The sequence below is a fragment of the Mytilus trossulus genome, chromosome 6 (genome assembly GCF_036588685.1).
Source record: "Mytilus trossulus isolate FHL-02 chromosome 6, PNRI_Mtr1.1.1.hap1, whole genome shotgun sequence".
NCBI classification, from domain to species: Eukaryota; Metazoa; Mollusca; class Bivalvia; order Mytilida; family Mytilidae; genus Mytilus; species Mytilus trossulus.
The window spans coordinates 86319510-86332765 of NC_086378.1; the positions used below are offsets into that span (position 1 = coordinate 86319510).

At 30.5% G+C, this 13256-nt stretch overlaps 1 protein-coding gene across 1 annotated transcript; it reads right to left on the minus strand.

Moving 5' to 3' along the window:
* Positions 1–3528: 3528 nt before the first annotated feature.
* LOC134723845 (zinc finger protein SNAI2-like) lies at positions 3529–6064 on the minus strand. The gene is made up of 2 exons (XM_063587385.1): positions 5880–6064; positions 3529–5078 (listed from the first exon to the last, which is right to left on the minus strand). The coding sequence occupies exon 2, from the start codon at positions 5046–5048 to the stop codon at positions 3765–3767; it is 1284 nt and encodes a 427-aa protein (XP_063443455.1). The 5' UTR covers positions 5049–5078; positions 5880–6064; the 3' UTR covers positions 3529–3764.
* Between the last annotated feature and the right edge of the window lie 7192 nt (positions 6065–13256).

Genomic DNA, 13256 nt, shown 5'->3' on the forward strand with positions numbered 1-13256 from the left:
ACACCCGTTGTGATGTTCACATAAGTACAAACTAGGGTGATAAGTCTAATTTGGCATAGGTCACATTATAGGAAAAAGAGAACGGGATTGTTATTACACCAATGGAAATTACCCGTTGCCATCTGTTCAACAAACATTTCATATCGGTCAACCAACCTGTGATGGTGCGCCAATTTTTTTTTTTCGAAGGGATGACTTCAACTTCTTTATATGGAACTCATTTGGTTTAATAGCTTCCTGATAAATAGAAACTCTCTATCAAGGAAAGCATTTTAGGACATATATACTCAGTATATACAGGCTCTTCTGAAATGTTACTAATCAGAAATGGAAAATTCACAATGGGAAGCTGAAATCATCTCTTTTGTAGTAATGTTTTGTTATTAACCATTGTATTATCATTGAAAATTCATAGATGCAATTTAAGATATAAGGCAGATTGTACATTTTCTTTTGTTTATATTCTTCATTTTAAGTTTAATGGGTTAGGTATGCGTTCAAGATAGACACTCAGCTTTGAATTGTTCAGTTAGGAAAGGACATCATCTTTATAGTAGAACGTGAAGTTAAAATAATACTAGAGGTTCTTGCCATTTATAAGAAGCTCCTGTGTAAAGTTCGACTCATATGAACACAGGAACAAGTCGGCAAGAAGAGGAGTACATTTGGTTCTCATTGGAAAGCCGATTGTTTGTTGAAAATCCCAATCACTAAATGTTACAAATATATTGTTAAACACGAAATCAGGCAACTTGATATTGTCAGTTTAAAACGCCATTTACCATATGTATATATAAAAGTAATATTATCAAAAGTAATATTTTCAGATAATGTTTTCAACAGCATTATGAAAAGTTGTGAATGTGAATGATAGAAGGAAAATCTACCCTTCCTCAAATTATGCCACTAACGTTTCGATTACTTTATATGTAATAACCAAACCGAGATTTTTTTCTAACGTATGTGAAATCATTTATTTTTTGAAAGGACACGGGCATCTTTTTGTCAGCTTTTTTTTTTTAAAGCTGAATACTGGTTCACGATTGCTTTGATTTTCCTGGTTGTTATCTATTGCGGAAATCAAAACTTTGGTGACAATCAAGAAAATTTAATTTAAAAGTGTATTTTTTGTTAACTTATCATAATTGACAAACTTATATCTTTTGTGCTGAAGATCTTCAAATTCGCTGACGAACGACTATTAAAAACTGTGATCAGAGATTCCTCAATGTATGCATTAAAATCTGTTGGAAAATGTTATAAAATGGTTTATTCCCTTTAATTTCTCGCAATGCGTATCACGAATTCTTTTTTTTATCAAGGTTATTGATGTAGCAACAAAAAAATGTTTTTTTCGATGTATTTTTTTTCCTCGACTTTTCGTTATTTTGATATTGACTATGAGGTATGGGCTTTGGTTATTGTTGAAGGTCGTACGGTGACCTATATATATATGTTAATGTCTGTGTCATTATTGTCTCTTGTGGACAGTTGTCTCATTGCCGGGCAATCATACCACATCTTTTTTTTTTATAATAAATAATGTAATAACCATTATCAATATTTTCATAAATCTTACACTTTCAAATTAAAAACCGCTTTGATTTTCAGGATTTAACAAACCAGAGTTCAAACAGACAAAATAGATAAAACACATTTTTTTTTAATTTATTCATTTTACGAAATCTTACATTGGTTATTAAAAATGTGTAAGGGTTCCGCGGAACCCAGTGTCTCGCCTACTTTTGCTGTAAATTGCGGGCTCAACAAAAATGAGGAAAAAAATCAATAAAAATTTTCCTCTTGATACCATCTTATGATTGTAAGAAACTTCTGTCTAAGTTTGGTAAAAAACTAGGATAGTCAATAAATCTAATGAATGTTTTGAAAACTTTAACTGCAAACTGTATGTAATGTTAACTTTTAAAGAAAATCTAAGTTCATTTAAAAATAAAATACAGAAAAAAATGGAATTTTATTTTTACAAAATTTACTTCTGGATACCCTCTTATGATCTTAAACAAGCTTCTGTCCAAGTTTGGTACAAACCCAGGATAGTTTAAGAAAGTTATTAAAATTCTAAAAACTTTAACCACAGAGTGAATGTTATGTTTCCCTGCAGAAAAAACTAAGTCTACTTATAAGTAAAATATGGAAAAAATTCTTAACGGTTCAAGATACATCTGGATACTATCTTATGATCATAAACAAGCTTCTGTCCAAGTTTGGTAGAAATCCAGTATAGTTTAAGAAAGTTATTAAAATTTGAAAAACTTTAACCATAAAGTGAATGTAATCTTTCCCGGCAGAAAAAACTAAGTCCATTTATAAGTAAAATACGGAAAAAATGGAATTTTATTTTTACAAAATTTAATTCTAGATACTATCTAATGATCATAAACAAGCTTTTGTTCAAGTTTGGTAGAAATCCAGTATAGTTTAAGAAAGTTATTTAAATTTGAAAAACTTTAACTCTAGAGTGAATGTAATTTTTTCCGGCAGAAAAACTAAGTCCATTTATAAGTAAAATACGGAAAAAATGGAATTTTATTTTTACAAAATTTAATTCTAGATACTATCTAATGATCATAAACAAGCTTCTGTCCAAGTTTGGTAGAAATCCAGTATAGTTTGAGAAATTTCAAAAACTTTAACCACAGAGTGAATATTTGTGGACGCCGCCGACGACGACGCCGACGGAATGTAGGATCGCTATGTCTCACTTTTTCGACAAAAGTCGAAGGCTCGACAAAAACTAACTCACTGTTCTAGCTTATGCAACTCGTAAGTGTGCATATTATATTCGTCAAATATTTTGAAATTTGGAAAAACACAATTGCCGCTTACATAAACAAATTGTCTCAGTTTTATAAATTATGCATTGCTTCATAAACGTCAAACCAAGTCCTCGAAAGAAAATCTACAAATAACTCAATCAGTTGTAGAACCTCTAAACCGCCACCCCTCAACCTTTTAAAAGTAAAGCCACATTTCAATGGGGATATAAGCTATCCATTCATATTACTATTATATGTTTATTAACCTGATTCTGTCGCATTTTCAATTTTATACATAAATTTCGATAAAAAAAACTTCACATAATTAAAAAAGACTTATTATATTTAGATGCTGTCTATATACAATGCAATAGGCGTTTACCCAGGTATGTTCTGTCCCTGTCGCTATATCAAACTTACCACTTTTTTAGATTTACCAATAAAAACCTCTAATATATATATGCACAATATAATGCTTATTTTTTGTTTGCTTTTGAAATGATATGAACGGCAGTGTTTCCATGCATTGGAAACACGACGGGTGCCACATGTGGAGCAGGATCTGCTGACTCTTCTGGAGCACCTGAGATCATCCGCCTAGTTTTTGGTGGGGTTCGTGTTGTTAATTCTTTAGTTTTCTATGTTGTGTCATTAGTACTATTGTTTGTCTGTTTGTCTTTTTCATTTTTAGCCATGACGTTATCAGTTTATATTTAGATTTATGAGTTTGACTGTCCCTTTGGTATCTTTTGTCCAAGAAGAAGCCCTACAGCATACATTGTATTATAAACATATATATTCTTGTATTTTTTTCATTAATAAATACTGTTTAAACTAATATATACGCGTACTATATAACATACATTTATTCGTCAGAAATTAAACAAAATTATTTGTAGCACTCAATTTTAATTACATAATACTTTTCTAAAAAATATTTCATCTATCAATATATCAATAAATTCAAACATTTGATAATTAAAATATTTATCTATAACAATGATTTTCTTTGTGTTTAACAAGTAAGGACATTCTAGAAAATGTTTTATTACAACTTTTGCATCCGTATTTTTTAATTTCAGAATGTGTTTGAAGATGCGCTCTGAGATTTGAACGGTCAGCAAATGCTCGACTACAGTGGTCACACCTGAATGGTTTTTCGCCTGTATGAGTACGAATGTGTCCTTGTAAAAGCCATGGTCGCGAAAATGCTTTTCCGCAAATTTTGCACTTACAAGGTAAAGTATGAGTTCTGATGTGCATCTTCAGAGCACCCAACGAGCCGTAAGATTTTCCACAAAATTTGCAACTAAATTCCTTCTTCACCTGATTAACACAATGAAACTGTTTATGTTTCGATAGTCCACCATACGTCGAATAGCTCTTTTTACAAGAATCGCATTGGTACCTTGGTGGTGTATGCGTCACATGGTTTCCTGTGTTTTCTGAATTAAGAATGCATGCCGGGTTGAAAGAACTATCGCTTCCAATTTTTTTGTCCAGCCATGAAAACACGTTTATATTTCTTGTCACGTCAAAATTTGAGAAAAGTCCACAGCTTTGTGGGTACGTATATCCTACTTGAGGTACAGTTGTCGGAGTTATTGTGTTTGGAATATTTGGATACTGTAAAGTATATCCGGAAATTCCATACAAATTTCCTGCTGTTACCGGAACTGGGACATTTCCTGCAGTAAATGGAATAATTGCACTTTGAGGCGTATGCATTTGTGCAGCTGCATAGTTGTTCATCATTGCAAAACCTTTTTGTACGCAATATGAATAGTTAGCATTTGTGAATCCATTTGATACGTTCTGAATGTTCTTTGAAAAGGGCTGAAATGCACTACTTGTATCCTCGAGGACTGCTGGTTCATCATTATACTGTTTTGTAAACGGGGTTGCAAAGCTTTTTTGCATTGATATTTCGTTACCCTGTTCACTTTTGTTGTGTTTAACAGGTGAAACATTGTTGTTTTTCTCTTTGGGAGAAGATGGCACTGTTGGGTGAGAATGCGAAACGACCGAGTGAACAGACGACACTACTGACTTGGCAGACGACACAACTGACTGTTCAGACGACAAATATGATGCAGAAGACGCTGTTGAGCCATGTGCGGACGAATCCAATGACTGAACAGATGAAATCACTGATGAATGTTCTGTTGGTGTGTTTCTGTGATTTGAGTTGCTTAACAAATCGAGAATTTGACCAATAGGATCCCGTTTTCTTCTTTCGGCTCTGCTACTTTCATTTTCTTCTTCTGGCATCGCGCCTTTTGTTTTTCACTGCTACACTTTCTATAAAAAAAATTATAAATTATATAAATAATTCAAATATTTTTCATATTCAAAAACAAACAAACAACGAAGAAAAACACAATAACAGGAAAAATCATCAAAAAGAAGAAGCAGCTTGATATGCTATACTCAGTCTTCTTTTTCACAGTATGTGTACAATCATTATTTGTCTTGTAACGCATAACTTAAAGTTTGGTGTAGTTCGATATGATTTGAATAATATTTTAAAATTGCTATTTTCGCAAAAATGAACGTTTGATTTGATTCCATAAAAAATCTACGGAAGAAAATATAAACTTGAAATGATAGAAATATAAATAATAGTAATAAAAGAAACAATAACAATGATAATGTATATATTATTACTTATTTAAACGATGATAAATGTGGTTCTTGAATTTTTTACTTTTGATAAATTTTCTCCCGGCAATCGTTAAAATTTATCAAAAGTGCATAATGAGCAAAGCAATTGTAATAATATAATTATCATTATTCCGTGAAACTAACCGTTATTCTGTGTTACTTAAATGGAGGAGAGAAAATGCTTTATTCTTATGTTTTATTGCCATATGAGGTTCTTAATTTGTAAACGTATTAACGTAATTATTTTCTTATCAAGAAAATAAATTATGGAAATAATAATTCATATAAAAAGATAATTAAACGTAATGAAAGAAACCACATTACTGTCTAAATATTCTGTACTACCTAAAAGTTGAATTCAGTGTTTAAGAAAAATAATTATAAAGGTATAAAAATAAAAGTATAATTATTTAATTTAGTATACAAAATTTGACTTACCAGAATTTATTTTCTGTGTTCTGTCGACTTATTCCTTTTAAAAACTATTGTTTTTTTGTTGATGTTGTTAAATGTTTTTTTTTTTTCTCGATACGATGTAGATTTGACGAAATATGAAATAAAAAGTGACAGTCCCAAATTTTTTCTCTTATAATATAAGTAATAACTCTGTTGGAGAGAAAGTGTTTCTGATGAGAACCATTACGTTGTCCTTTCATCAACCAATCAGAATGCGTGGTTTACCGAAGCTATTTACATCTAATCAATTTCACGCTATGGCACCTCCTACTGTTTAAAGACAAGCATAAGTAATGTAAAGAAAACGAAGTGTGGCAAACTAGCTAAAGTTTTCTTCCCAATGGAATCCTTGCCATTTCAGTTAATTTCTTCTCAAAATAGATAAGTGTCGGTGCCATTTATGACACAAATTAAAAAGAAAAATGAGTTATTCACCTGTTTTGAATCTCTTTTCTTGTAACTTTATTATTTTCTGCAAATAATAATGATATTTTCCCGAAGTACTTCGCATGTAATTGTAATACAATTGAATGTTAAGAAGAATATACTCGTAATTTTCATATGAAATAATTCGATTTCAGAATCAGTTTACGTATTTTCGTGGTTCATTATTTCTCCTAATTACAGCACTTTACCTTATTCTTTTGATAATTCATCTTTTTCAAAAGTACCAACACGAACATATAAAATTAATTTTCTTCAACCGTCACCGAAATCGAATTAAATAAAGTTCCTGACACAAATCTTGACAACTTATATGCTTACAATAGTTACATCCAAGTCATTTGGATAGGTGGATAGTTATCGTATTGGGAATCATGCCACTTCTCTTTATTTTTATTTTTATTTTCATATTATATTAATTTAACGGTATATATGTTCCTGTATAAATGTAATAAAGGCACCTTTTTTTACAAAAAAAACAACCCTTATGACTAAATATTGATAGAATTTACTCTTAGATACGGTTCATTATAATGCATCTTGCAATTCAACATTGTCCCTTTCGCAATAAAATTAACGACAATGTTGAACTATTTACCATACGCAGTGTAACTCCACAATAATACTAAAACAAAGAAAAATAAATATGCAATTTTGTCTTTTCTCGTCCAGGTTTTACGGAATCGTATATTAGTAGGCACATATGAAACCTTTCTCATAAACTGAGGACATGTCCTTGATTCAAATTTGCTTGTTGTTCAACTTGTGTTTTTTTCTCCCCATGTTGCAAGTGTATTGACACATTTTTTAAATTCAAACCACCTTTTGATATTAATTTAAAATACACAAAATATATAAGTTGACTGCATCAGATAAGAAATCATTTTATTTAAAAGGAAGTGGCCACTTTATGAAAATAATTAAAGTTTTATGATCACATATTTCAATATGAGATATTATCTTAGAAAATCTTGTGCTTTAAAGTTCGGAAAAAACATTTCTCACGCTTCCAGAAAAAAATCTGAATTGATCTCGAGTGTTCTGTTTATTTGCAGCAATAATGATGAAAAAATGTATACGTTTTCGATTTTTTTTTCTCCAAAACTTTAAATTCAAGGTGGCTAATTCTAAAAGCACAAGTTTTATTTCAACAGGTCTCCCCGTCCAAAAATTTGAAAATACGATCTGTTTCTATGTTCATGATAAAATACACTCTCCCCATGCAATGGCAAACAAAGACTCAAAGTCGCATCAAATGTTAAGTTAAAGGAGCAATGAAGAAAGCCAATATCTACAACTATTTTAAAAACAGCATATATCATGTATATATAAGTCCCACATACTTTTGGGGTAAAATCTTCCAGTTATAAATAGATTAAAGCAAAACAAATAAGAATGAATAAAAATAGATATAAAATACAGTCGCTCGCCCATTTTAGTTTCCTTTTATATACTAAACATAATTTGGCTTGTCCAAATACATTCATGTGAAGTGTTTAAACAGTATCTTGTCATATATATATGCGTGAAATATTTGCCACTGCATGATAAATAAATAAGCATTAATTAATCAGAGAATTTAAATTAATGCAATTGAATTCCGCGTATAAACTTCTAAAGTATTATTGAACGCATTCCTGTTTAATACTTTGTTTCTTTATTTTTTCTTGACTCTTATAAACTTGTTTTTTAGAAATTAAATTACAACATTTAATTAATTTGCTTCTTATTTTAAAAGCAGGTTCTTGCCATTTGGTTGCAATCGAAAATCATTTGAAGTAATATAATTTTGAAGTTTTAACCACAGACTGGATGATGTGAATTCTGAAGTACCTGCAATGAATTTCAAGAAAGATGCGAAATGATAAATAACGGTTTATTCGAGTGAATAAGAGAAATTTATGTGAAGGAAAATATTTATTTATGCCAACACTTGGTTGTAACACTTTATGTTTACATGGTAAGGGGTATAATGAACTTGGTTAAACACTTGTTTTCCTTAAATACATCGATTTATAAAAACAGGTATTTACGAACTTCTTAAGTATTTACTTTTCAACTGTAACATTACTTTAACTAAAGTGTAACCAAACAACTTGAAAATACGAAATAAGATTTCCGTAATTGTTTTCCTAATTTCAGATTTAGACACTTGTATCCTAATCCATCAGATTAACGCTAGGTGTTTGATCTTTTGTTCGATTTTAAAAACTTTGTTTTAGTTAAAGGTATTGCATTTGAATGGTCAAAATCAATAAACTTTTAAGAATTTGAAAATATTTCGTTTTAGACAATAACTGAGGACTATTAAGAAAGTTTAAGAACATTTTTGTCATTTAATTGAATGAAAATATTTGAAAATTTAAAATATGAAATTATAATCAGCTGAATCAACGGGCTAGTCTTTGTCGGCACGAAAATGAACTTAGCTCTAGTTCAATATCGTAACATATGTGGAAAAAATATGCCATTAACTATAGGCAAATTGCTGCAATTGCTTGTACCTGAAATAAGCATTCTCAATAATTAATTATCCGATGCGATGAAAAAAAGAAACAAAATAAAAAAAGGCAAAGGTAAAGGCAAAAAAAGTTCTCTTACACATTATTTAACGCAATTTTTTTCTATATTCTTTCTAAAGTAAAAAAAAAAGAGAAGATTTTTTTTCTAACGGGTTCCTCAATTTGTTGCTATCAATCATCACTGCAGGAGAACAATGGGCCATAAGAATTCCACTTTGATCTATTTAATCTCTTTATGCTGAAACTGATGCAGAAATTCAATTCTGTTTTCTCTTTCCCGAAAATTTAAATATTTACTCTATCCTGATAATTAGCCTGTATTTATGATAAATGTTCTCAAGTGGCTTCCCTGCGGGACTGCTCATCAAAGTCTGTGATAACAGATTATCTACGGCGTATCTATATCTACCATTGAAACATGTACCATGATACCTACTATCATACCGTTAGATTTGTGCATATTAATAATGTTATGATAATGAAGATGTAACCACTATACATTGTTATATACAAATAATAACACCAGGTGACTATGCACGTGCCCAACCTGCAGAGGAATAATGAGGTGTATTACGAATTACAGAGGACCAGACCACTGTTGCAAGATTCATCAAAAACTATTGCGCAACATTGCAATAATCATATACTTGAAAAAAACCGCATGCAAAGTATTTTCAATAACTTGCAATGGCCATTAGTGTACTGTTGTCTCTCAGCAATCTATTAACTATTATTGCATATATATATATAAATAAAAAGATTGTTAATATGATTGCAGTACGTATAAATTCATATCCAACTGCAATTTGTTTCATCAGAGACATATAATAGTCATTCTACGTATGGATATTTCAGCATTATTAACCGGGCAAAAAGCATACAAACGTTCTCAGTATTTAAAAAAACAACTTATTTTGGTATTATTTCTTCTTTGATCTGGTGTGGAATTTTCACAAACTAATCAAACATCAAGCTGTAATATTTCGAAGTTGTCATATTTGTTTATTTATTTGTGAAATAAATGCACATTTATATCCGAATTGTTTCAGCCATATAATCCATACAAATACATACACACTGCCAAAAAAAAATAAGTTACTTGAATTACTTGCGTTTTATTCAATTTGGATTTAAGGTAACATATCTTAGTTTGCTTAAAGTCCAGTGGCAACTATTTCATGCATTTCCATGACAAAAAACTATAACAATACATTCAATAACTTGAACTGAAAAAGAGTGTATGTTGGACACTTTTGGACACATGGTTGTTGCAAGTGTTCTTTAATATTTATACATCTTGAATATTTATACATCCAACACATCCAAACTGCATGTTTCACAGGTATTCAAATGAAAGCATATCTGGTACAAAACAAACCCTCATTCATGGTAAACAAAATCCTTAATTATGGAAACCTTTAGTCCAGAGATATTAAATAATTTATTAGATACAAAATACAATAAGTTGAATAGAATTGGTAAAATTTTAATTTTGTATTAATTTTTATTGCTATTTCTGCCTTTTTTGCAGAGTTATCTCCCATATCAATGCAAATCTCCCTTGGAATTTTAAAATCATTATTTTTAAGTTTTACTCCAGTTTTGATTTTATGGGACTTTTTTTTCTATGTATATTTAGGGTATAATGCTAAAGATTAAAACTTAAAAATCTTCTGTTGCAATTACTTCAAGGTTAGGGTCAAATTTATGCTAGATTGATTGGACTAACAAGAGTCTTAAAACCAGCGCCTGTTAAATCTTCTAACCAGTATTTTTGAAAGGTAACACTCAAATACCACTTTAACATGTATAGTGGCAAATATTACTTGCCAATATAGGACAAGAACACATTTATATAGGATCTGACGAACACGCCACTGTAGGGAAAGTAAATTTGTCTGATACATGAAGGAAGTCTTTGGGGGTGATAATATATAGAATTTGTAAATTGAAATTAAAAACAAAGTGAAATAAGAATTTTTGTAGTTCTTGTTTTGTTATCAAAGAATAGCCTTTATGAAATTAATAGGCAAAGGTAGCTTGGTATCCAAAAACGCAGAATACAGTTGGTATTTTTTTCCCATTTTTAATTTTCCAATTAGATAAAGAAAACTGTGTGACTATAATTTTATCATTTTGACTGTTTTTAGGTAAATATTGTATTTTTGGTAGATTCCAACTAGAGTGCACACGCTGAAATGTCTCGCCTTCTTTATTAATCATAGATCTTATGTTGATAGGTCCTAAATAAAAAGCTTAATTTCAACTGTCTCATAAACTTAACATTAACCAAGATAACTAAATATTGACCAAATGAACCATGAAAATTAGGTCAAGGTGAATTGAACCATGGCAGACAGACATTTTAACAATTCTTCCATACAACAAATTGGTTGTCCTATTGCTTGTAGTTTAGGAAAAACAGACCAAAACACAAAAATTTAACATTGAGCAATGAACCGTGAAAATGAGGTCAAGGTCAACTGACATATAGATCATAAAAAATTTCCATACACCAAATAAAGTTGACCTATAACATGTAATATTAGATAAATAGACCAAAACTCAAAAACTTAACTCTGACCACTCAACCATGAAAATGAGGTCAAGGTCAAATGACACCTGCCAGTTGGACATGTACACCTTACAGTCCTTCCATACACCGAATATACTAGACCTTTTGCTGATAGTATCTGAGATATGGACTTGACTACCAAACTTAACTTTGTTCACTGATCCATGAAATGAGGTTGAGGTCAAGTGAAAACTGTCTGATGGGCATGAGGACCTTGCAAGTTACGCACATACCAAATATAGTTATTCTATAACTTATAATCAGAGAGAATTTAACATTGGTCACTGAACAATGAAAACGAGGTCAAGGACATTTGACATGTGACTGACGGAAACTTCGTAACATGAGGCATCTATATACTAAGTATGAAGCATCTAGGTATTCCACCTTCTAAAATATAAAGCTTTTAAGAAGTTAGCTAACACCACCGCCGGATCACTATCCCTATGTCGAGCTTTCTGCAACAAAAGTTGCAGGCTTGACAAAAATGTTTACCTTCGTCAGATAAGGAGAGATAACTTAGATTATTTGATTTTATATATTAATGTACAGTATTTTGCAAAGTATGATTTTTTTTGTGTATTTTTTAAATTTATACACCTGTACTGCATTAAAAACAAAACAACAAATAAGGTGTCAGTTCAAACTTTTAGACATGTTGATTTTTTGCTGCCTAACTGCTGATTTTATATGACCATTTTTGCCTTATGATGATAACGTTCAGGAGCACATCATTGTCTTACTTCAAACAGATATGTTCCATAACTACTTATTTTCCTATGTATGGCCATGTTGATTTGATGGAGGCATAAAACATTACATGCTCAGTACTCTTTTGATCATTTAGTCCAAGTCCATTTGTTATCAGTACAGTGGTTTCAGCACAGAAAATGTTGGCAAAACATTTTGATGGTGGAGGTCACATGATATCCAAAGGTCAATTCACCTTTTTAGCCAGGAGAGCTAATTAAGGTTTTTCAGATTCAAATAGAAGAAAAAAATCATTCTTTTTTATTGAAAATCATACAAAAATAAATAATATAAACAATAGAATTTAACAACATGATTTTTCAAACATAACAATTCAACAATTTTGTTTCTCTTTGATTTATAAAATCATAACTCTATAAAAATATAAAAAAAAACTAAATCACACAACAGAAAACCTTTATAACAATGAAATATGTGGGCTGTTTTAATGACTTGTGTGACTAACTAGAATAATTCAAAACCTCTGCATGTCCTATTTTCTCCCACAGGAGCCACGTTAAAGCAGCCATCGTAGATCAGCCGAATATAACAACTGAATTATTCGGGTTAACTTTTGACCAAAACACTATGATTACTTCTAGATATAATAACCTTCTTTTTATCAAAATGGCAACATTTAATCCAAAGTGTTTATCCAAGATATGAATCAGGATATTATCCAGTTAAAAAATGCATTTGTATTGGAATTTCTGATTGAAAAGTTTAAAAATAATCAGCCAATGTAATCTTGTATGATGGAATGTACTTTTATTTTGTCTTCTGCAGGAACATAACAAAAAAAAACCAACCTCTAAGTCCAACAATACTAAAACTGGTTTTCTTATGTGAAAGAGTTTTGAAATAAATGATACATATGACTTGTATAGAGGTTTGTACCACCAAATCATAGTACGTCACATCTGGTTTCATAGGAAAAAGGGATGAAAAAATATGCACTTGATTTTTTATAGCAGTAGAAAACAAACCCTGCATTTCATTACAGAAAAAAAAAATCTGAGTCATAAACACATATCTTGTAAATTTGATTTAAGAATGAATTTTTATTAT